This window comes from Phodopus roborovskii, unplaced genomic scaffold, assembly GCF_943737965.1.
Source record: "Phodopus roborovskii unplaced genomic scaffold, PHOROB, whole genome shotgun sequence".
In the NCBI taxonomy this organism is placed as follows: Eukaryota; Metazoa; Chordata; class Mammalia; order Rodentia; family Cricetidae; genus Phodopus; species Phodopus roborovskii.
The window spans coordinates 34,174,461-34,200,011 of record NW_026126480.1 but is presented as its reverse complement, the minus strand read 5'-3'; the positions used below and the strand labels follow the sequence as shown (position 1 = coordinate 34,200,011).

Sequence of the window (25,551 nt, the reverse complement as noted above, 5' to 3'; positions counted from 1 at the left end):
CACGAAGCAAAGGTTCCTACCTGGGGCTGTCAAATTGGGAAAGAAAAACTTCCAAATCAGTGCGGGCAGGACCTCAAGTTGACACTTGGTTGGGGTCACAGGGGTGAGTAGCTCTGGCCTCCTCTACAAGCTTCCTGGGAACTCTGCCCCTTTCTGTGTCTTCTAAAGGTCCCATAAGGGCAGTTCCTCTCCTCTGCCATTCCTCCATTCACTCACTTCACATAACTGAACATCTGTTCAGAGCCCTGCCCCATCTGGGCTCTGACACAGAGCCGCTTCAGTCCTTGCCCCACTGACAGGGACAGACAGGTAGCAAAGTCCAAGATGGGTTTTGCTGACACATGTTTGTTGGGGAACAAAGTCAGGCAGGTGTGTGCTGCAGCTGAGAATAAGGGCCTGGGCCACAGTTAGTCGTCACACTGAGGTGACCCTGTCCTTTACATCTTTGAGCACATGGATGGCTCTAGACAGAGCATGTCCCCTCTCCAGTTTGTCATCAGAAGTCTATGCTTCTTGATCCACCTGCAAGAAAATCTGCAGCTGCAAGGAGGCAAGACATCACCGACTGCCCCTAGGAGTCCTCCACCTGCTTCCTGTGGTGTTTCTGGGGCTGGACAGGGAGGGCATGGTGGGTTGTGCTGCCTGGTCAGTGGCAGCCACATCTAAGCAGCTGTAGCCCCACACACAAGGACCTTTCCATCCACTGAGGAGGCCAAAGGGATCACGGCTTCCAGAGGGCTCAGTGGACCTGGGGAGTCCTTCACTGGGGCTTTTGTTCCCAGGGGCAGAGTTGGGTTTTATTTCCACTTGTCTCCTTCCTGCATGAGACCCTGGAGACCCCAGACCATGTCACAGATGGAATGCACTGGAGGGAGATGTTGGGGTGAGGTTGCTGGGATCCTGGCAGAGGTGATACAGCTTTTGAGAGCCATCTGGGAGGGCAGCAGAGGAGTAGTGGTTCCAGCTGTCAGAGGCCAGTAACTCTCAGCAACTCAGCCCTGGCCCCTGGTTCTTTTCATTCCCCTTCCTTGAGGCTTATATGCCACACAAGCCTCCCCCAACCCTCTCCTCTCCTCTCACTGAGCTCCTTAGATGGGAGTTGTTCTTTCATTGTGAGTTGTTGGGCTAATGCTAGAGCACTTGCTGCTGCAAACAGCAGGAACCCACCTTGAACCAGCTTACACAACTTGGAAATGTGTCAACTGGTTCACTGGGTGGAGTGTGCTGTGAAACAGTCAGATCTCTGCAGCAGCAAATGACAAGAGTTAATTTCGGGCTCACAGGTAAGGAAACTCAGTCCTCAGACAGAGAGAACCACAGGTGGCCGGCTCAGTCACCACCAAAGCCTGTGACTGGAAGAGGACTAGGAGGCACTGTGACTCCCAGATAAGTGCTCCATCAGAAAGGACGACTTCCTGTTTCTGCTTGCATCTTCTCTGACCCCATGGGGCTGGGAAGTTCACATGCCTAGAAGGCCAAAAGCTGGAAATAGTGAAGTGTACAGTGACTATTACACTCACACCTCCGTCAGGCACGGAGCGATCTGGGAGGCCCCAGGTTTCTACCTCTCAGCACCTCAGGCCAGCTGTTCTCTCCTGTTGCCTGCTCCCCGCTCCCACCCCGCCGCCTCCAGGCTTGGCTGCTCCTAGTAGCTCTGGATCCCCAGAGGAAAGGATGAAACAGCAGGCCTGGGGGCTCAGAAGCTGCAGCAGGGGATCAAGATTTCAAGACTAGCCCGAGCAACTTAGACCCTGACTCAAAACAGGAAAAGTAAAAAGGAGACTAGGGATGCTAGCTCAGTCATAGAAGACCCACCTAGCATCTGCAAGGTCCTGGGTTCTAGCCCCAGCACTTCTACAGAGAAAAGCATGAAGCAGCTTGGGTCACATGTCTGCCTTGACTATATACAGTGGTGTGGGTTGAGGCGGGGAGTCTAGTGCCCTGTCCGCAGAGCTCACAAAGCAGCAGACACCCATGGGTATTTGCTGAGAGATTTGCCTCTTTGATTTCTTCAGTGACAGATCTCAGGCAGGTCCAGTTCATCCTGCTCAAGGGGCAGGCCATCCCCTCAAAGCCAAGATGGGCAAAGCCTGGACATCAATAGCCATGCACTCTTGGGGAGTATGATGTGAAGCCCCCATCCTTGCAGAGCACCTTACTAGCTTAGGTGATGGGGTCCCACTTTCCTCAATTGCTGTGCTTCTTGGCCACACCTGCTGGAGGTCTTCACTGGACTAGAGATGCACATCACAGCTCCTATTCATTTCCTAATGTCTGACAAACACTGCCTCCTTCCTAAAGCCTCACCCTCATGCCGTGCATCAGTGGCTAGCCAGCTTCTCCCAGCCAGACAACAGCCCTCACCAATGACATCCGTCTAGAGTCATCTAGTTCACAGCTTGAGATCCTGGAAACAAGACAGGCTACAATCCAGGCTTTAAAGCTTTATTAAGCACCTGTTGTGTGCAGGGATGGGGATAAACTGGGGGCAGACAGCAGCTGGCTTCATAGAGGATATCTGATCCACCCACTCTTGTGCAGTGTGTTGTCTTTCCATCCAGCTGTCATTCCTTCAAACCCTTCACCCTCTTCCTGTCCACCCACTAGTAACTCATACTAGGGGTCCAGCTCTTGCCTCCAACTTTGCATCCATGTTTGTTCACAGGCTGTTCCTTCAAAAATGGAGCCAGTGAGGGGCAGCATGTCAGCCCTGAATGTTCTTCCTGCCCAGCCCCCCAGTCCTGCTGGGGGACTGAACTGGCTCCCTGGAGAGCTGCCAAGTGCACCTGCAGTCTGTGGCTCCCAGAGGATGTGAAAACCACAGCACACTTTGGTCTGAGTGTCTGGGGAGGGGGAGTGCAGCAGGGTGGGGCTCTATGCACGTGAAGGAAAGGAGCTGTGGTTTTTGCTGGTCTGAGAGCCTCACATGCCCTGGTCCTAGGTGCAGTCTCACTGTTGAAACTACCAGTGTTCCAGAACTTTCCAGCCCTGAGTTGGCTGCTGAGGACATTCATGCATACCCTAAGTGACTCTAGTAGCTACCCTGTTTTATGTGTGAGGCCGAGGAACTTTTGGCTGATTTCTGCTGATTGCTTTCCAGTCCAGCTCTGTAGACTGACAGACAGACAGCCTCTCTCTGAGCCACTGAGGGGAGATGCTGCACCCTGGAGTTGCAGCCAGGATGGAGGTTTCCCACAGTGTCCAGAGCAGGTCAGGCTCTCCACTGCCTCAACCTTGGACTGGTTTTGCAAATACCACCCCACGTCTCAGGTAGGCACCCTTGCAGGAAGAACAGAGTGTTCAAGAAGAAAAGGACAAAGGATAAAGGAGGGAAGGAGGAGGAAGCAAAGGGATGAAGGGAAGAGAAATAAGACAAGAGGGTTAAGCAATCATAGCACTGTCTAGCTCCTATACTGGTGTCCAGTGAGGAATGTTCCAATACCACCACATACTTCTCAGCTTCTCCTCACACAGCATGCTCACAGGAGTCACTGGATGCAAGGGCATCTTCCCTAAGTCCCCAGGATTAATATGACACCAAGAACAGGCAGAGGAAGAGCAGGTACTGGATGCAGAGTGCCCAGGAGCTACTCTGTCCTTCCTTCCTCCCTTTCATTCTTCCTTTCTTTCTTTCCTTCCTTCTTTCTTTTTTTTAATATGCATTAGTGTTTTTGCCATGGGTTTAAGGTTCCCTGGAACTGGAGTTATAGACAATTGTGATCTTCCTTGTGTGGTGCTGGGAATTGAACCTGGGTCCTCTGGAAGAGCAGCCAGTGGCCACTAAGCCATCTCTCCAAACCCTAGAAACTACTTCTTGATGGCTCCTTTGTGTCCCCTGCACTCTGTGGGTGTGACATTGAGGGTCCTGTGGGTTATGTCCTCTGTACCCTCTTCCCATGCCTGACACTTGATAAATTCCCTGAGTACTTAGAGCAATTTTTAATAAGCCAGGAAAAAAATCAGAAACAAACAAAAAACCCAAAACAAACAAAACAACAACAAAAAGCCTTGGTTGGTGGTACTGCTTCTGAGAGACCAGACTGTGTATATCACAGTCCAGAAACCCACTCAGTGCCCTTGGCAGGATTCTCCACAGATAACCAGGCTATGAGATGGGTATAGGCTGATTTTTTTTTCATCCTCCCACCTCATGGCATTCACCTGGTCCTAGAAGCCACAAATGTCAAGAAGCTGAAAGGGAATACAAGCTGTGTAAGGCTGAGGTAGGGTAGCTGTGCCATTCTAATGTCCAGGAAAGCAAAGTCAGCAGGGTTCCGAAGTGGCTTCTTCAGGTTGCATGGCCTGGAGCCACCAAAGCTGGGGTTCACAGCTACATCCCTAGGTTCCCCCAACCTTCCTACTCCAATGGGCATTACTCTATCCCCTGCCCAAGGAGAGAAGACAGTAACAGCCCTGACTTCACAGGTTCCGGAGATGGTACCTGGTAAGCCTGGATTTTGTGATAGTGCCCTGGGGCAGCAATCTGGACCAGTCTCTTGACACTGACTGTGGCCACCCCACATGTCTGCAAGGGAAGAGTCTAAGAAACACCTACACTCATGCATGCACACAATGAGCTCAGACATACACGGGTATGACAGTGAACAAGACGCATGTACAGGCATTTCTCACATATGGATGTGCTAACACATAATCAAGCCGCACATGTACACACACATACCCCCATATTCACACTGTAAATGTCAGGCTCAAAGGCCCACCCAGCCACTACAGTCTTCTGGCCTCTTCTCACCACAGCTAACTATTGTATGCTAGCTGGCCTGTGCTCCACTGTCCACGGGTGGAGGAGTCCTGACCACCCACTGGCGGAGATAGCTGCGAGGAGGCCCTTCGTCACTCTCCACGGGACTGCCACAGTCTGAGCCTGCAAAACCGCTATCAAAAGTATCCATGTCCAGGCCAGGGGGTGAACCTGCTTCACTCTCGGAGCCCCGTCCTGGGGACCCAGTTCTCCAGGGTGGGCCTGCTGTCCAGTTCCTTTCCTCACCAAGGGGCAACCTCAACCTGTCCAGGAGGCTGCCTGGGGAGCCTCCCAACCTGAGGCCACCACCTGAGACACAGCCACATGACAGAAAGGTGGTGTTTGTAACCAAGAGCAGATTTTCAGCATTAGGGCCAGACTCTGGGCCAGCATCCAGGTTCAGGGCTGGATAGCCATCATCTGCCCCACAGCTACAGGGCCAGGCACATGGGCCCTCTGCATCCCCCACAGTCACTGTGTCGATGGACACCAAACCATACGGCCGGTCTCTCTCCTCACTACTGTAGGCTGAGTGCCCTGGGACAGCTGCCAAGGGAACTGTGTACCAGTGGCCAGGCTCGGACACTCCGTCACACTCCAGCTGCTCTTCCAGACTCGGTGGCCCCAGGAACTTCTTTCCCTTGACTGGGTATGATGACGAACAGCTGTCATGCACTTGTAGAACGGAGGTTGCTGTGGGATTCTGTGGTGCCAGCTCCAGGCTCGAGGCCGTGAAAGGGGTATCCACCCATTTCTGTGAGAAAGAAACATAGTCAGGGGCTGGGGCAGATGCTTGGGTGTGAACAGAGCTAAAGACACATGGACACTGGGACACAGAGATGAGACAGGGACAGCAGAGGAACAAGTCACCAGCAGAGGGGGTGCTGTCCAGTGGGCCCCTAATACTGTCCTTCTCTTTGAAAGGCTGTGTTCCTACCTGCAGTAAGGACGGACTGCCTTCCATCTCATATTCACTCTAGTAACCAGTGCCCCAGCCTAGGATCAGCTGGGTGATGGAACCAGGGTCCTAAGTCCTCAGGTCTAAGTGGCCCAGCACATCCCCTGTCTCCTGACACTTCCTGAAGCCTGCAGTTCTGCTGTGTATCCACACAAAAGTGAACACTTGGCCAGGAATGAGCCCTGCTCACAGCTGTGCCCTCAATACCTGGCACACAGTAGATTTACCATAAATGTTTATGGATGGGGTGAATCAGTAATGAGCTGTATGGAAAAGCCTATAGGACTGAGAATCTGGCCCTGAAGGCTTGAAACCCTCTTGCCCCTTGCCTGCAAGCATCTTGATGAGGATAGGAGAGTCTTCGTTGGGTTGACAAAGATCACCCTGTAGACTAAGACCCCTGTGGTGATATTTTGTTTATGACCTAACATGCAAAGCTTGCCTGAAGATCAGAGTGCAAAGCTAGCCACACTAGTTAGTCATAGAGGCCAGGCAGTGATGGTGCCCACCTTTAATCCCAGCACTCAGGAGACTGAGGCAGGTGGATCTCTGTTAGTTCAAGGCTGCCCTGAGCTACACGAAATTGATCCAGTCTAAAAGAGAAACAGCTCACAGAAAAGTGATCCCAGCACTTAGGATCCCACGCCTTTAATCCCAGCACTAGAGAGGAATATAAGGCGGGAGGGACAGGAGCTCAGGGCAGTCTGAGGTTTGGTGTAGACAGATGCAGTCTGGAGATGCAGTCTGAGGACAGGATCACCCCTTCAGTCTGAGCATTGGTAGAGGTGAGAACTTTCTAGTGACTGGCCACTTTGCTTCTCTGATCTTCAGCTTTAATCCCCGATATCTGTCTCTGGGTTTTTGTTACTAATTCCAACTAGAATTCATGCTACAGACCCCAGTTCTGATAAGGTCCCCTCATAAAACATCTCAGAACCATGATGTTCCCCTACCCCTGACCTGGAGTCACTTCTTAGCTCTGTGGCCTTGAGCTAGACCCTTGCCCTCTCTGTGTCTCGTTTCCCTCATGTATGGAATGGACCCACCCACAACAGTGCCCTGAAGACTGAGTGAGGTAAGGTTTGTTTGCTGACAGTGCAACACACACACACACACACACACACACACACACACACACACACACGAGTAGCAGTGCTAAGTTTCAGGGTTAAGGAAGGGGTGTGGGCATGCCCTTAGCCTGCTCTGAAAGGCCCACTGGCCACTCTGAGCCTGGTCCTCCTGGAGCCCTAGGGCTGCTGGGAACCTGCTACAGTAAGGACTGTAAAGGTGCAGCCACAGGCCAGGTGCACAGCAGGTGTTCCCTGCATGCCCTGATATCTGACCTTTGTGGGCTGCTGCAGGTGGCTGTTCCCTATCCTGATACCACATCCTCTCTCTAGTGCCTCCTGCCCTGCTGGGTTTGCTCAGCAGTGCTGGGCAGATGTGCAAATGACAGTAGTGGCAGGGAGAGGGATGTGTTCTGGGGTAGGGCAGGTCCTGCCCAGGTAGGATTTGCTCCCAGCAGAGATCAAAGCCACCACAGGACACCCCGGGCACCCAGCTCATGCACCCAGGGCCCCCCAATTTGCCCACTTCCACAGTAACTCTAAGCTGGAAATACATCACGATGCCTGCATCTAAGAGCAATTCTTTACTTTGCAGAACAGGGAAACTGAGGACTGGTTCTAGGTCAGGTTGGGCCTGAATACTCTGGGCTCACAGACTGATCTTGGGGTTAGGGTGAGAGCTGGTAGGGCTCCCCAAAGGGCAAACCCTCCAGAAGATGCATCCAAGGTGGCTCACCTTGAAGTTCCCGCTGTGTTCTCTGTATAGGGGCTGGAAGAAACTCTCAGGGCTGGGCACTGGTGCCCATACCTTCTTCCATAATCTGAAAAGAAAGGGGGGTAAGTATAGCCCTGTGGCAGCAAATAGGAGGTCTGACCTCACTCCTGCAGAAGCAACAGTTCTACTGCCAGACACCTCCCTGCCCACCATCAGTAAAACGGAAGCAGCAGTTATCCACACCCCCAAGCTTCGTGCACATTCTCAAGATCCTGCCTCTGCCATCTAGTGTGAGCTGGGCCTTGACTTCCTCATGCCATGGTGGGGGCTGGGAGAGGCCCACGCTGCCCCCATCAGCTGTGGATGGCACCCTGGTCTCTCCTTCCAGATTCTCTGTCTCCATCCGATCATCTCATTGGAGGGGAACACAATGACTGTATGCAGAGCCCCACCCTGTCACTATCAAAGGACTCTGAACACAGCAGCCTGCCTTAGCACCCGTGCCAAGGTGGTGTGTTCTGTTTTGAATCATTGGCCATGCAGAAGCCCTGTGAATCGAAGGGATGGAGAGGGGCGAGTGGTTACCCCTCGGGCCTCAAAGTTCACTCTCTGGATAAGGTCACAGTCAAGGTCCCCTCAAAGAACATGAAGTTTCTACCCTGCTGTTGTCACTTCATAGTTGTGTGACTTTGGGCAAGTGGTTTGACTACTCTGTGCTTCAGTTTTCCCTGTATGAAGAGTGAAGGTATCTGCAGTGTGCCACGGCCACACGGCAGCCATGGAGCTGGGGCAGGAGCTCTGCAGCGCCCAGCACATGGAACACACATGCTGTTCATCAGTCTCACTACTCTCACCAAGTCCCCTGCCCAACAGAATAAGTTGGAGGGGTTGCAGCCCAGGCTGACCCCTTCTCTTCCTCCCCAAGTCCCTGGCCTCACCTCCAAGGCAGGTGGTTCTTCAGACCCATGAAAATCAGGACAGGGGCCAAGACAATCAGGAGCAGCAGCAGGTGCCGGTTCAAGTTTGCCTTGGGTTCTGCATAGAGAGCAAACCGTGGGTCCAACAGAAAAGTCTCCTAGAACTATGTGGGTGGGTGTGCTGGGGATGGGGGTGGGATGGAGGGCTAGGAGGAAGCGGGGTTCTGATCCCTCCCTTGGGGGTTTGTGGAATGACCCCTCCACCCAAAGGCTCCTGTGTCAGAGGTAAGGTCCCAGCCTGGATGCTCCTGAAAGGTGGTAGGACCTCAGGACTCAGAGTCCAGTCAGAGGAGGTTAGGTCATTATAGACCCACTGAAGAGTATTGTGGTCCCAGCCCTTCCTCTGTCTTTGCTTCCTGATTGTTTACCATGAAGTAAACAGTATCATACACGCCCCTGAATGCAACAGGACCTTGCAATCATGACCCAAGCCATAAGCTAAAATAACCCTTCTGTTCTACTCTATCAAGTCGATTATATCAGGTATTTTATTCTCATCCCAGGCAAGTGTTGTCATCTCTCTAAGCCTTAGTTTTCTTTTCTGTAAAATGGGGCAATGACTCTTTCTTCAGAGCCAGGAGTCAAATGTACCATCAGAAGCAGCAGCTGAATCTATCTGGGGATGAATAACTGAGCACACACTTCCCAGCCATGCTGGGAACCTCGGGGTTTGTGAAGCTGCAGCAGGACCAGATTTAGTACCAGAAGCGGGGTTCCAATCAGTGTCACACTTACCCTCAGCCTCGGTCTGAAAGATGACAGGGTTACTCCACTCACTCCAGGTCCCCCTGAATGAAGTGCCTGCCTGGGGTGCTGCCCGCACCTGCAGCTGGTAGATAGAGCCTTTGTGGAATTCTTCAGGGAGAAGGGAGACGTTCCTTGAGTCCACTGAAATCAGCTTGGTCACCGGCCTCTGCCAGGATGGAAGAAACTCTGTAGTCATCCAGGCCATCAATGGGGTGCAGAATCCTTCCACTGGAGTAACACCAGGCAGACACCATGGGAAGCATGCATCCCTGACTAGGGCTGCCTTGAAAAAGGGCTCCCTCTCTGTGGCAGTGGATCCCCCCCCCCAACTAACAATGCCCTGGGATTAACTATGGGCACCCCTGCACATCACTAACAAGAAGTTTTACAGACAGTGAGCCTCTGGGCACCATGTCTCAGATAACAGAGAACATCCTCAACAGTGTACCTTTTTGGAAGTCCTAATTAAGCCATCTTGTCAATGGACAGCTCTAAAAGTCTCCATGGGAATATTTTAGATGATGCCCTTTATTTAAATCTCCAACCAGGACTGTTATAATAGATGTATAATTCTAGAAGCCCAAAGCTCTGTTTAACAGTGGGCCATTGTGAAACTTTCCAGCTGTGCCCTCTTAAGCCGCTTTGCTTTCACATTCGAAGCAAGTGGAATGTTCCTAAACTTACCCCACTGTAAATGAGGTGGGCCTTAGTGGAGAAGTCAAGGTGGAGACATAGCCAGGGTACCCTGGCCCAGGGAGGAGGTAGGGGAGGGCTATGTCCTGGGAGGGAGTGCCAAGTCCTATTCCTTGTCCTACTATGCTGGGACCTGCCTGCATACCCTTGCTTCTCCCACCCCAAAGCCTTGCCGCCTCACCACAGCATAGGGGTCTCTGAGGTTCCGATACTGCAGCTCATACTGTAGCTTGCCCCTCAGCGTGTAGAAGGCACGTTCTTCATAATCTGAGTGCCAGGAGATAACATAGCGTCCAGAGAAGGTCACCGTCACATTGAACGGGGGAGCTGGCTTGACTTGAGGAAGACCCAGAAAGATGAAAGGGGGTAAGAATCTGCAGGAAGCGGAGTTCATGCCCCCCACTGACATTTCCCGAAGGCCCTGGGAGGCTTTGAACAAATACTCCCTAGCCACAGCCCCTGTTCACTTGACTAGCTCTGGGTGAACACTTGGCTGAAACAGTGAGGCAGAACTGGGAACTGTGGGGAAAGAGAGAGAGCTCCCAGGCTTAAAGGCAGGAGCCAGGACTCAGGCCCAGCCAGCCCAGCAGGGGACAGGCATACAGACAAGATCCTCCGTGATTTCTTAGGAGAAAAGGAAAAGAAAAGCAAAAGCTGGAACTCCAGACAGCTGAAGGAAGTTTCTTAAGATTTAATGTTAGTGCCTAATGTGAAACATGCCTAAGCAAGGTGCCCCCATTAGGCTGTTTTCAATTTCTCTCCTAAAGAAGGGTCCCTATACCACATGGGAATGCATAAATATAAACAGATACACACTCTGCCATGTACCAAAGCTGCTGCTCCAGATCCCTCCTCCACCCAGTGTAGGTTCTGAGGACAGCTGCAGCCAGATCCACCCTAGGGCATTCCTAAACTTAGGCCCCTTCCATCCAGCTGGGAGGGTTCTGTGTTAGCTGACTGATGCTCATTACCACACGCAGAACCCTAGGAGGTCATGTTTAATGGGTCTTTACAAGGTATACCTTGCCTAGGGTCAGGCAGACAGGGAGGGCTGAGCTGGGCCCCGCCTTATGTCTTTCCAAGCCTCTAATGCTCCTCTTGGACATTTAGACAAAATTCCACATCAAACCATCACACCTTAGCTAAAAACAGCATCTAAGAAGGACACTAGAAGGTCAATAGATTTTGATGGCATGAGAAAGCTTGCTTTGAGGTCAGAGAAAGGTCCTGGGTCCTCCTCAGCTTGCGGTTCATGGTACTCACTGCTCTCAGCCAGGACAAAGCTGCCACACTCCTGGGAGTTGTTGCCAGAGTGGTCCATCATGTTGACAACGAAAACATCATCGGCCATGAATCCAGACAAGGGCATGTGGCATGTGTACTGCACATGTGTGGCGTTGTGGCTTGACCTATGCAGGCTGCAAGAGGTTTCCTTGTCCTGCAGTTCCTCGTATTCATCTTGCCTTCAGGGACAGAGTGGCCAGTCATGGCCGGGGACATTGGAGTTCAGTGCCCAGGGCAGGGCAGGGTAGGGCAGGAACTCAAAGTATGAGAGTGAGAGGGGCTAGAAGTAGGGCTGGGGGTCATGGTCCAATCAACCCTCTCCCAGCGACAGTCCCCTCCCTGCGGCGTCCAACACTCTCTGAGTCCAGACACAGCTTGCATACCTCAGAGGACAAACTGCTCACTACCTTGCCCAGGACAGAAGCTCTCAGCTTTGGGGACTTGCACCTAAACCTGTCTCTGTCTGTCACAGAGAGTAGACTGTCTTCTAGGAAGCCTAGGAAAGTTCCTCCCTCCTTTCCATCCACCATCACTGAGCAGGCTTAGGTCTGTACTTAGAGGCATGTAAGCTTTATTCTCTACTCTGTATAACTTCTAGGGACACTGGTCAGGTGTGTGTGTGTGTGTGGGTAAATTCTTTGGCTCTTTAATTCCCACTATGCAGAAAGGATGGGTTTTAGAGTATTTATAGAAATCTAGGGAAGTTTATTTTCTTCCTCCCGCATATGAACGTTCAGTGTCTGAACATGACCTCCCCAAACCCCTTCCAGGACCAATGTGGATCTGCAGACTTATTTAGTTCTTTGCTGAATTTTCTGTATTGCAAACCTTGCTGAACAACATTGCCCATGCAAGCCTCCAGCCTGGACCACTCTAAGGCTGTTTGAAGGTATTACTCCCTTATCCACTATCTCTGAGTTCCATTCCTCTCACGCAGCAGCCAGAAGGGACTACAAAGCTCCCTGATAGCTGCTGCCCTTTCCTGTGCAGCACAACTGGCCTTTACAACAGCCACTGACCCCACTGTTTACTATTTTCCCTTACTCTGACTCCCTTGCCCAGTCACAGTCAGCTACTGAACTACACTCATAGCTCTTGCTCCCCAAGGTGTTTGCACATGCTGTGCCTACTGCCATGGATGCCCTGACCAGCTCAGCTGAACATCCCTGGCTCCCCACCCTACAGTCTTGAGTCTTGTTTGGGTCCTCAACCCCCACAACATGTCTGGGTGAACGCATGAAGGGCAAGTAGTCTCTATCCTAAGCAGCATGTGGGACCATAAGCACACTGGCTACAAGACTTTGGGCCAGTGGTTAAACCTCTCTAACTTCAGTCTTCCTCATCTGGAACATGGTAACAACAATTTCAAGATCATTCATGGCGAGGACACAGTACCTACTCAGTGCTTAGACGATCACTGGGGACTGGCCATCTCAGGGCTGCTAACCCAGGCAGGACTAAGAGGGCAAGAGAGTATGAACCCTGGGGTAACCATTGGGGTGGATGGGGTCAGCCTTTGGCCTCCTGTCTGTGTGTCCCAGGTGAGTCCTGTGAGTTTGGTCATCTGTAAGGTGGGGACTTGTCTCTCTGCTCATAGTCTCTGTGAGTGACATTGCTGGTGGAAGGGGCAGGCCCTTGTTCGTAGCTAAGCTTCCTGATGAACATGCCACAGGTCAGCTCAGCCTGGGGCTCTCTCGCATCCTGCCACCGTCTCTGAGAAGTTCTTCAGCCTGGGAGGCATGGCTACTAGATAGGGGATGGCCTTCTGTATGCTGTGAATATATGTTTCATTTATTGGTTGATGAATAAAGCTGTTTCAGCCAATGGACAGGCAGAATATAGCCAGGCAGAAGTATAGGAAGGGCTTCCAGACTAGGAGAAGGCTGGAAGGGGAACACAGAGAATGAGTCTTGAGGAGATGTCATGTAACCACTAGGAAGATACATTCTTCTGTAAGCCAAGACCACATAGAGATACATAGATTAATAGGAGTGGGTTAATAATTAAGAGAGAGCTGGCCAATAAGAAGCCTGAGCCATAGGCCAAACAGTTTATAATTAATATAATCCTCTGAGTGTTTGTTTGGGACTAAACAGCAGCAAGATCGGGTGGGACAGAAACTTCATCTACAGCTACTCACCAGGTGAGAGTGAGTGTGTTGGGGTGGAGGTTCCATGTCTCCAGGACACAGGTGACGGTCCAGAGGAAGTCAGTGTAGCAGGTGAGGTCCAGGCAGCCCCAAGCTGGAGGGACAGCAAGAGACTTTTTGGGTGAGAGACAGTGGGAAGACCTGGGCAAACTGTCTGAGGCTGAGGACAAGTTTGGGCAGAGTCACAAGCTGGGATGAAAGCCTGGACCACAGGGACTCTTGTCACTTGCAACTCCTGGTGTGAGTTCCAACATTTCAAGACTGATGATAACGATGAGGTTCTCCTAGTGTAGAATTGGGCCCCATGTTTGATCTCCAGGCCACTGTCCCATCAGAGGGTAAGACACTCTGAGCTCCCCATAGGCAGATGGACAGATTCCTGAGACCAGGAAGAGTGGCAAAGGTCGTTGTCTGAGCCCATAGCCTCATCAAGGGGAGGTGCTCAGGGAGGCCCGTGAAAGAGTGGGGAGGAATTCCACGTTTTATAGGAAAGCTGGGTGTGCCACTGCCAGCAACAGCATTGCTACCAAGATGTGACCAAAGCAGATGGCGCAGCAGGGGCTGGCTGGAAGAGCCCGTCTACCCTCACCCTCTCCCCCACCACCCCAACCATTTGTTTCACTTTCCAGATGACAGGTGCAGCAGGAATGGGGACACATCTGGCTTCCTAGCATTGGGGGGATGGAGGCAGGTGGGTTGCTAATTCAAGTCCAGCTTGGGCTACATAGCCAGTCCCTGTCTCAAAAAGAAAGAAGAAGAAATAACTAATTACTAAGGCAAACTAGTAGAGAATTATTACCCCTCTGTCAGGTATGTAGCTATGGAAGATGTCTAGGGGATCAAAGAGAATAATTGAAGGGGGTTCAAGAAAGGGAAGGTAAGTGGGGATGAGGCAGAGGGAAAGTTCCCAGCATCCAGTATTCATGTGTAAGAAGACAATATATCAGGGATGCAGTCATTGTCCAAGTTTTGTTCAATGTTTGGCCAAATGAGCAGAGCCATTTTGGATTTTGCTTTGTAAAACTGCATGCCAGCACCATATCTTCTTCCCACCTGCTGGAAATGTGCTTATTAAAGGGGTTCATTTTCAGTGGCTTCTTCTGTTTTCTTCCTGACCCATGAAGACCCTGAAACAGTGGACTTCATGTCTGAGTTCTAAGCTAGATTCCAAGGCTAGTCCTGGGCTGTAAAGGACAGCACCAAGGCTCCAAGGGCAGATGGCTTTCCCTGGCTGCTGAGCTCTGTTCTCCAGGGGGCAGCATCTTCCCAGGCATATGCCTGGCACACTCTCCTGGTGAGTCCCAGCACTCTCTCCCAGGCTGCTCCAGAATCTTTTTCACCATTTTTAGGTAGCTTCCACCAAAAGTTGTGGAGACTGGACCAATGAGATGGCTCAGTAGGTAAAGGTGCTTACTGCCATGTCTAACAAATTGATTTCCATCTCTGAAACTCACTTGAGGAAAGGTGAGACCTTACTACTGCAAGCTGTCATCTAGGAAGGGAGGAAGGGAGGGAGGGACAGACAGACAGACGAAAAGAGAAGGGAAGAAGGAAGGACAACACAGTATATAGTGCCAGGACTTTGTGCACACTAGACAAATACTTACTACCACTGAGCTATAGCTCTAACTTGGGATGGGACAAGCCATGGGGCAGAAAAAGCAGAGCCCACAGTCTGCTGAGAGGTGGTTGCTAAGGTTAGAGTGAGTGAACAAGCCAGGCAGCACCCCACAACTGGATGGCACCCAGGCTTCCCGAAGAGATTACTACAATGTTCAGGATGCAGCCTTAACCTCGCTAGGTGACCATGGCCTCAGGATTAAAACTGCCTCCATGCTATCCCTAAGCTCTCTGAACAGGTCCCCAGCCTCCACACCTACATTTGGGCAAGGTCAAGCCCGTATCTTATGCGCTACCACATAAAGCAGCCACTCCACACAGCAGCAAGCTGAGGCAGGGAGATTCCAACACCATACTGAAACCTTGTCTCAAAAGCCCCAAAATGAATGAATGAATGAATGAATGAATGAATGAGCAAACAGCAGCATAGCAGGTGCCTGGGACCCTGCTAAAATTAGGACGTATGTGTCCCATCAGACACTCCAGCCACAGAGTGTGTGAGGAGGTGGGGCCTCCAAGGATAACAGTCTCCAAGTCCCTATGGGAGTCTAGTGGTATTATGGTGGCTGGAGGGGCCAGATTCCTTTCCTTGTGTCCCCATTCTGCCCCCCCCCATAAAAACAAGGGCCCAGCACCACACTGGAAGTAGATGCCGAGTTTCACAAGCCATATAGCACACTGCACCATGGCCCTGAGCACCCAGCCCTGAGACTGCAAGAGGCACACATATGGATATGTATGTGGGTTTGTGAACATGCTTGTGCACATGCGAATTGAAGACAAAGATCTTCCTCAGTGTGTTCTCGACCTTGGTTTTTTTGTTTGTTTATTTGTTTTGTTTATTTGTTTTGTTGTTGTTGTTTTTGGTTTTGTTTTGTTTTTTTAGATAGACTCTCCCACCCAGCCTGGAGCTCACCCATTTGGCCATGCAGCCTGGCCAGCATGCCCCTGGGATCTGCCTCTACCTCCCCAATGCTGGATAATAGGTACGCTCAGCTGCACCCAGTCCCTTCTGTGGATCCTGATGCTGTAATGACAGGCACTTCACAGAAGCCACCATCCTACCCATGTTCCTCAGTTTGTCTTAGTGCCATGGGACTGAGGCAGACCTAAGAGTCAGGCAGCCCTCCCCAGGGTGGCCACAGGGTCTGCATTATCTGTCTCCTCCACTGTTGGCAACCTAAACAGGCTCCACAGGAATAGCAGGAGGTGACATTCTAGCCTCCTAGGGCTGGTGGGGGCAGGAATCTGTTACCCAAGCCCCACTCTTACCCCTGCACCCGTGCAGGCACTATAGGAGTTCCAGAGCAGGCAGGGTGTCGCCAGCAGAAAGGGAAATCAAAAGCTGGGCCTGTTTCCCGCGGGAGCTATTTAAAGTGCTGGATATTTCGGTAAAAACCAGAGCAAATGTTGCTGAGTCTGCAGAAGGTCAAGTTCCCCTCACCCTGGGTGGCCTCTCATTTCCTGACTTTTGATGGGGAGAATGCCCTCAACAGGACTCTTACCCTGCAACTCTGATGCCTCCCCCACTGGACTGCTAATGAAGTTAGGCTCCTCTGTCTCCTCCTCCTTTTCTCCAGCCTACTGAAGGTTCATGACCCAAGTGAGAATCTTGCGCTAAGGAATGGAGGTTAAACCAAGGCCATGATGGTGGAGAGCCTTTCTGTTTACTGAAGCTCTTTGGTTCCCTGGGTTCTGGTCAGTGGAAAGCAAGGCATTCAGCTTTGGTGTCAAGTAGACAGAGGCTGTAGATTGTGAGTCAGTGGCCAGCAGCCATGACCAGGGAGCCACGTGGCTGCCCCCCCAATCCCTGCTGCCATGGGACTGGGACTTACCTCCCTGGAGGATCAGCAGGAGCAAGGGAGCAGCCGGGCCCTGTGGCATGCTGTGTCCCAGACCTGCAAGACAAGTGTGTGATATATGAAGTGAACCAGCTATGGCTATGCACTAAGCAGCCTCCCCACCAAGCATATGGCCTGCCATGTCAGAGGACCAGTCCAAGGCTCACAAAGATGCCCCCTGTTGAACATTGGAGATAAGGTTAGCCCACAGTCAAGGGGGGGGGGACACTTCTTATTCCAATAGGAGACCCAGCTAGCCTACACAGGCACATGAGGAAAGCCAGCCCACCAAACAAAACTGCCCAAAGCCATGACCAGTTGAAGTGGACAAAGGCTGTTGTAGGATCAAGGAAGTGATGAAACCATGGGCAGAAACCCACAGGTGGCCAACACTAGGCTCCTCCTGCCCTTTGCTTGTGGAAGTACTAGCCCAGGAGGATCACCTGCCTAGGCTCAAGAGCCCCACTCCTCCAGGATGGAGCTGAGATCAGGGCCTTGAGGGAATATAGCCCATGCATGAATCAGGTCAGACCCACGACTTTTCCCAGACACCATCACTGACCCCACAATTAGACAATGCTTCGCTGGGGTTCCCCGAGAACCAGTAGCACTGACTGTCCTACCTGACCATCATCAAAGAAACAGTGTAGGAGACCAAGGTTCAGATGGCCATCTGTGTGCTCCAGGCCAGACTCTTGCTGTATCTGGGCCTCATAAAATGAAGCAATGAAGGCCTATCCAGAGCTTTGTAACAACCAGGTGATGTGTAGAGAAAGCTGGGTGTAAGCTTCATCACACCGCAGAGCTAAAGCAGAAGGCTCTAGAGCAGAACCCCAAGAACGGTGTGCCCAAGGGACTTCCAAAGCATCTCACCCTCAAAATTACTTATTTAATGTTTTTCTGTAAATGGCCTTAAACATTTGACTCCAATCCCAGTCTGAAAATTACTGCTTGTGGATGCACACTTTTTCCACAAGGGTATATTTTTCTCCTTTCCTTCCCTTCTCTCTTGAGACAGTCTTAACTATTATAACCAAGGCTGGTCTTGATCCTGTGAACTTCCTGCTTCAGCCTTCTGCCTTCTAACTATTGTAATTATAGTCATTGCTCTAACATCAGTACTAAAATAAAACGTTATGGAAAAAGTCAGCTTGCTGCTTTGAGTAACACCGATTTTGGGTGGCCCCTGCCCAAATGGCTGTGTCCCTCCAACTGTCTGTGACAGAACCTAACACCCAAATGACACTTTAATAGAATGGGGGAGATAAGCATTAGCTGAGGGCATGAGGGTGGGGCAATCCTGGCGTTAGCTGAGTTTTAAATGGAGCATGGCTGGAATGGAACTCAGAGTTCGGCATTTGCCTACACATAGGGGAGTTCCTGATTTCTACCCCCAGCATCAGAAAAGAAAGGTGAGGAAGGGAGGAAAGGAAAGGGAAAGAAATCCAAGCTGGTGCGTCAGCTGTGCGTTCTCCTGCATAGTCCTCCACCATGCTCTGGCGATACACGTTCTCCAGAGCTTCCCGGATGCCAGAATCTCAGCAGAGTAAACTTTCTTCTCATTTCCCCGTCCCAGGTGTTTTGTCACAGAATCGGAAGGAACTAAGCCACGCTGATATTACAGTCTGAAGGGGCGACTCCTGACTGCAGGAGGTGGCTTCAGGGGCGCCCTATTTTACAGTGACCAATCTATGATGCCACCACCAGCACAATAGAGAACTCTGTCATATCTCAGCCACAGGAAAAGTAGAAGTCCTCTGTTCTTTGTCAAGAGCCTCTTCTCCTCCTCTTCAGACCACAGCTTTGCACAAGCCACCAGCAGACAGCAGCTGCTCTGCCCACCTCGATTGGTGGCCCTCCTCATGACATGCTTCCTAAACTGCAGCCCCTCTGCCTGGTCCACAGCAGGTACTGAGCCAGGCCTGGCCAATCCAAGCACCCACTTGCCCCATTGTGCTCTGCCACAGTGACTACACAGGGCAAGACACAAGCTCAGGGAAGCTGGTGGCATCTGACCTGAGCTCCTCTCTAGAACTCTGGCTCTGATGCTTTTCTGGGCACCTGTCAGAAACCTGCAGCCACCTTTGTTGTCTTTTAGAGATGTACCTTGGCCTGAAGTTTCAGGGGGTTCAGCCTGTCCCAACAGGAAGGTGTGGTAGAGCAGCTCAGGAGGGTAAAGCAGAGACTGTTCTCGTTATGGGGGCCCAGGAAGCAGGGAGCAAGACAGGAACCAGGTGGGTATCACCTGCAAAGGTCCATACTCCAGAGACCAATTTCCTTCATCCAGGATCCCCCCACCCCATAACATAGGAACAAATATTTAAACATGAGCCTATTGAAGACATTTCATATTCAAGTCACAACAGCAGGACTACTTTAAAAAGATGGATCAGGTTTTATCTGATGTCCATATTGAAGCTTGCATTTACATGAGCCCAAACATGAGCCCAAACACCTCTATCCTCCAACACTGCTTTTGCCAAAGAGGCCTGGCACAGCAGAGTAAAGGAGGGGCCCAGCATTGGCAGCCAGTTGATCTATGACCCTTCTGTCCACTGGCCTCAGTTGCCATCTCTGAAACAGACACATCCTCAACCCCTGACCCTCACAGCTGAGAGCAGCCCGTGGGGTGTCAGGTGTGGACATGGAGCCCTGGCAACTGTCTGAGTGGTCCACTGCTCTTCTCTGCCTTCTGTTGCTGTAATAAACCCCATGGCCAAGGGCAGCTAGGGAATAAAGGGTTTATTTTATAGCTCTCAGGTCACACCCCATCCCTGAGAGAAGTCAGGGCAGGAACCTGGAGGCAGGAGCTGATGCAGAGGCCATGGAGAAACCCTGCTTACTGGCTTGCTCCTCCAGGGCTTACTAAGTCTGCTTTCTTCTATAACCCAGAACCTGCCTAGGGACAGCAATACCCATAGTGGGCTGAGTTTCCCACATCAGTCATCAATCAGTGAGATGTCCCACAGGCTGCCTTCAGGCCAGTCTGATGGAAGCATTCTCCACATTGAGGTACCCCCTTCCCAAATGACTCTAGCTTGTGGCAAGCTGAGAGAAACCAACCAGCACAAGTACCCTCTCCCAAGCACCGCTGCCCTGGTGCCTGTCTGCCTCTGCATAAGCTGAGTCCTCTCCCTGAACCACAGCCCTTCCTATCCTTAACATGCTGTCCTGGGCTAGAATGTTATAGAACCTCTGTCATTCACTCATTACCTTTCCACGTTGTTTTCTCTACTTACTATCTTTACCTTGCCAGACATTGTTTTACTCCAACTAACTTGTGTCAAAAGAAAATAGTACATTATTACCACTGACAGTTAACCAGGATGGAGCCAAGAGGCAGTGGGCAGCATGCTGGGGACATACACCATGGAGCTGGCACAGCCTCAGTTCAAACCCAGACTGTGTGATCTCAGGCAGGTGGCTTAACTATTCTGAGCCCCAGGCCCTCATCTATAAATGCCAAAGATAAAGTTTCCATGCTCTCAGAACCCTTGGGAAATTCACTTTGTGCTTGTAAAAACAGTTGCATCAGGCAGCCGTGGGATCAGGGTAGCTGATACATGTTTGTTTTAGTTACATTGGTCTTGTGCGTGTGTGCTCTGGTGCAAGTGTATGCGTGCATGAGCATGCCAAAGCACACATATGGAAGTCGGAGGACAACCTGAAAGTTGGTTCTCTCTATTGCTTGAGTCCCAGGTGTTGAACTTGAGTCATCCAGCTAAGCACCTTTATCTGCTAAGCCATCTCAGGGGCTTACATAAAGCTTTCTTAAACAAATCACAACTAGCTTGCTGGAAAGCTAGCCCACCCCTGTGAGATGTAACAGATGACAGAAAGAAAGTACAAACCAGCCACACCACCTTCCCAATATTCCAGGAGTTGGAGATTCTCCTCTGTTTTTCTTTAAAGTAGGGGGCAGGGTGTCACAAATATTGAAGAATGGCTAGCATCAAGTGGGGATGCTGGCTTTCGGCTTTGAGGGCGCTTCCACACGCCTGCTCCGTGGTCTGAGCATAAGTCAGCGGCTGTTGCACCAAGGGAACAGTGACCTCAGTGCTGAACGTGTCCTGCCCCTCCCTACTCACTCACAGCACCAAAGGGGGTCTTCTAATCTCTCTGACCTCTTTGCCCTGACTCCTCTCCTGGGATGCACACGAGGTTCACAAGAAAGGTAGGAGGTGTTCTAAGAGCTTCTGCAGACCTTTCACAGTGGAAAGCAGAGGGCCTGAAATCTACTACATCCCAGCTATGTGTCTTTGGGCAGGTTACCTAGCCGCTCAGATTCTGTGTTCTCCACTATCAGTGGAGGTCAAGGGCCTTAGCTGAAGTTGGTTGTGAGTGTTGACTGCATTGTTGCATGGGGGACCTATCAGAGTGTTAATCTACCAGGCCCCAGGCCTGGGGTTGGGATGATGCAGACTAATAGTTAACCACATTTCAGGAACTCAGAGGGAAGTGGAGAAGGTTAGGGGTAGCAAATGAGACTGAAACAAGGGCCACAGAGAACACAGAGCCTAACCTCTCAGTGAGCAGAGAGATGCAAATAAAACCACATCGGCTTACCACGGACACTTTATCAGATTGGCCAGGAGCTAAAGCTCATGTGACATCACTCAGAGTCTGATACACAGGGACTGCTATTCATGGCCAGAGAGAGGTGACGATAGCACTGGTCCGGAAAATAGGTTTTTTTTTTTTTTTTTTTTTTTTTTTAATGTGTGACTCAATGAATGCAGAGAGTGGCTTCCCGAAAGCCAGCCATGCCATGTCCATGCTCACCAGTATCCAAGAAGCCGTCAGAAACCTCACCAAGCTTAGTAGTGAGGAGCCAGAAACACCTAAGTCCTCTTTAGTGGGGGATGGAGAAAACAAGTGGGGCTTCGGAGCCAAACACGGGAATGAATCACATCTCATGGCCCACACCCACAGCAAAGCAGCAAAGCAGGTGACTCACAAGATGGAATGTGTACCGAAAAGAAGTCGAGAAAGAACGTGAAGGATGATGTCATCCTTGCTATTCTTGGAGACGAAGGGGACTATTCTATGAGCTGTTTAAGTGGATAGATGTCTGTTGTTTGTATAAAGGAACTCAGAGGGAAAATAAGCATCATTTTTTTTTTTTGAGACAGGGTCTCACTACATAGCCCTGGCTGGACTACAACCATGTAGCCCAGGCTGGCCTCAAACATGAGGATTCTGCCTGTGTCAGTCACCTGAGTGCTGGGAATAAAGGCTCATGCCACTGTGCCCAGCCTGAAACATTGCATTTTGAACAATGTACAGAGGGAAGAGGCTGGGAAGGTATTTCTAGAGTCTCTATAGTTTGGGAAAGCCCAGGGACAGACACTGTGTGGCCTTTTCCTGTGTCTAAACCCTCTAATAGCAATTTAAAGGCAAGTAATTTTAGTGTAAGCAAATCTTTGTGTAAATACCATGTGCATTGAAGACTTCGACTGTGGGGTGGTGGAGGGGCCGGTATCAGGCTGATGCCCCTACCGAGAGCCACTGGTAAGCCTGAGATGAAGTGGTGGAGCCCTATACTTCCCTCTTCAATGATTCCCCAAGTTACTGCCATAAAGCACCTGGGGATGGGCTGAGAGGCCAAGGTAGCTTCTGGCAGTTTCACCAAGCTGAAGGAAGATCAGTACTCAGTCACCCAGCAAAGGCTGAGAAGCGCGAATTTGGACTAGCTCAGAATCAGCTGTCCCAAGGAAATGCTGTGTGTATGCTGAGTGTCTGTTAGAAGGAAACGGAGAGCATCAGCTTCATCCAAAGGCTCCATGTCTCTAATCCTGGTACCAGGAATTCCGTTAGTGATAATGTGAGCTTGCTCGTGACCAAAAGGACAATGGTGCAGAGTCTGGCACTGCATTTACAATCACTACAGTTGTCCTGAATGAGAGCTCCTGGGGCCTGCCTTGGTGGCACACACCTTTAATCTCAGCACCAGAGAGGTAGAGGCAGGTGGATCTCTGTGGGTTTGAGGTCAGCCACGGTTACACAGTGAGACCCTGCTCAGAAAAATGAATACAAAAGAGTTCTTAGTGGGAGGGTGTAGCTGTGTTCTACAGCATGGGTGTGAAATGTGAAGGCCTTGATTGACAAGAGGGGAGGGAAGGATAAGCGGGAAGGAGCAGGAGGGAGAGGGAGGGAAGGAGGAAGGGAGAAGAAAAGGTAAGGAGGGAGGGAGGATTCTACTTGTATTTTAAAAAGCAAAATTCTGAAACTCCTGGAATTTATAAGCAGTAAAGAGATGGATTTGACAAGAGATCAGAAACATAAGAGGATTTGGGAGCTGAAGGTTGCTCAGCCAAAAGCAGATGGAGGAAGAAATGTTCCAACACACAGAAAACAGCAAAATACACACCTGCAGTCTCGTAAGGAAAACTGGCCATCCACGCATACTCACTGTCCAAGAACCATGAGCATATTCTCATACTCACAATACCCCGACATTAAGTGTGGGATTCTTATCTATCCCTTTATAGTACTGATTCCACCTTCATTATTAAACAATACACACCTTCCATAAGCAGAGTTACTTTTATATGCATTAATTTGTCCCTTATCCTGAGAACCTTTGCTTGGTTAGTTTTTGAAACAGAGCATGCTATGTGGCCAAGGATATCTTAACTGTCAGCCTGATTAGATTAATAAACACCAGAGAAAGTACATTTTTGGGGGTGCTGTGAGGCATTGTCAGAGGCGATGAGATCCTGAGGTTCTGAGCTACTGAGGGATCATCCCTTGATAACTTTATGGTATGAGGCATTGTTACAACATGGTGTAAAGTAAAAGGTAGGGGGGAGGGGGAAAGTCAGTAATGGGTTGTGTCTTAGGGGGTCTGTCTTGCCCTGGCCCTTTCCTGTACTCCCCGTTTGTCTCTTTTCTCTGCTTCCTGGACACCATGCCATCAACTACTCTGTGTCTTGGTACTCTCTCCATCATGATGGACTGATACCTCTGCACCTGTGAGCCAAAATAAACTGTTCTTGTCAGGTGTCTCCTCACAGTAGTTAGAAAAGCAATGAACCCAGTAGTTAATAAAGAAAAGAAAGAGACTAAGCCAGGAGTAATACCAGAGCTATTGGCTAAAGATTTTTCCACAAGCACAAAAGACACAGCCACTGATTCAAAAGGTTCTACAAATCCTAAAGAAGATACATTCAAAGAAAACTCTATCCAGGAACATCACAGAAATGCCTCCTCCCTTTTCACTTTTCACACAGAGTCTTGCAGCTCAGGCTGGCCCCAAGATCCTATAGTTATGTAACTGGGGCAGACTTTAAACTTTTTATCTCCTGCCTCCCTCCACCTCCCAGGTGCTAGGATACAGGTGTGCACCACCATACTGGTTTATTCTGGACAGGGGACCAAACCCAGTGCTTCATGTATACTAAGCAAGCATTCATTATACCCACTGGGCTACATACTCAGCCTAGAAAAACTATACTTAAAATTAAAAGACAACGGTGGGCAGTGGTGATGTATGCCTTTAATCTCCTAGAGGCAGATGCAGGTGGATCTCTGAGTTTGAAGCCAGCCTGGTCTATAGAACAAGTTCCAGGACAACCAGGGCTACACAGAGAAACCCTGTCTCAAAAAACAAACAAACAACAATAATGATAATAATAATAATAAAATTAAATTACACTGGTACTGCAGAGAGAAAATCATTTACCTTCAAAGAGGATGTAATATGACTGACAGCCAACTTCTACAGAAGTAATGGAAGGCAGGAAACAGTAGGAAAAAAACTTAAAGGCTGAAAAATTTAAATGTAAACATACAATTTTTATATATTATATGTATATCTATTTATATCTAGAAAAATTATATCTAGCAAAAATATCCTTTAAAGGCTCTCAGATAAACACCAAACTTATATAAAGGAGTGTAACAAACAAGATAATAGAAAACATAGAGTGATATTTTTAAAAGATGGGAGATCTTGGTAGGCAGCTCAGGATAGCTCAGAACTCCTGGGCTCAAGTGATCCTTTTACATCAGCTTCTGTGCAGCTAGGACTGCAGGCACACACCGCCATGCCTCTCTGAGAGTGACAGCCATGTTCAAGAGTAGAACATCTAAAAGGAAGAAAAAGGGGAACAAGAATAGATCGGACCCAAAAAACAAAAAGACAAAAATAGCAAGACAGTTGTTTTCACAGACTTAACCCCAAAGACGTCAGTATATCCATTAAGTTTAAATAAACTCGACACTGGAATGTAAACCAACCATGACATCAACAACTTAGGTTAAAAGGAAGTAAAATTTCACAAGTAAAATGCAAAAATTCTAAACAAAATGCTACCATTCAGATATAATGATTCAAAGGTAGTTAATACTTTTTCATGTCATTTAGGCCAATGTGGAAAGTAGATCTGACCATCTATTTTATTCCATTTATAGAAGAAATTAAAATTTATCTGATTATTCAGTAGGTTCAGAAAACATATTTAATGAACTGAGATATCCATTCATGGTTTTGAAAACTTCTCAAAAAATAAAATCCTTTGATATCAGGAACAGAGGAATATTCTTGCTCTGATAAGAACACATGGAAACAGTGAACACAGCTGGCAGTGTCCCTAATGGCCAAATTATTCAGCATATTTTTTTCGTTTTCGTCTGTTGAGTCAGAATCTTGCTATGTTCCTAAGATGACCACAAGCTCCTTCTCCCCCTACCTCAGCCTCTTGAGTGCTGAGACTACAGAGGTGTACTAACATGCC

The 25,551-nt window shown here is 49.8% G+C and overlaps 1 protein-coding gene across 1 annotated transcript in view; it reads right to left on the bottom strand.

Annotated features, from left to right (window-relative positions):
- Positions 1-2,437: 2,437 nt before the first annotated feature.
- Il21r (interleukin 21 receptor) overlaps positions 2,438-25,551 on the bottom strand; it is a 34,860-nt gene continuing 11,746 nt past the window's right edge. Inside the window, exons 2-9 of the mRNA XM_051192905.1 lie at positions 16,808-16,870; positions 13,344-13,446; positions 11,183-11,382; positions 10,101-10,255; positions 9,215-9,392; positions 8,441-8,537; positions 7,524-7,608; positions 2,438-5,516 (exon numbers count right to left, since the gene is read on the bottom strand). Coding sequence (XP_051048862.1) covers positions 4,773-5,516; positions 7,524-7,608; positions 8,441-8,537; positions 9,215-9,392; positions 10,101-10,255; positions 11,183-11,382; positions 13,344-13,446; positions 16,808-16,856 — 1,611 coding nt within the window. The 5' untranslated portion in view covers positions 16,857-16,870 and the 3' untranslated portion in view covers positions 2,438-4,772. The remainder of the gene's footprint in view (positions 5,517-7,523; positions 7,609-8,440; positions 8,538-9,214; positions 9,393-10,100; positions 10,256-11,182; positions 11,383-13,343; positions 13,447-16,807; positions 16,871-25,551) is intronic.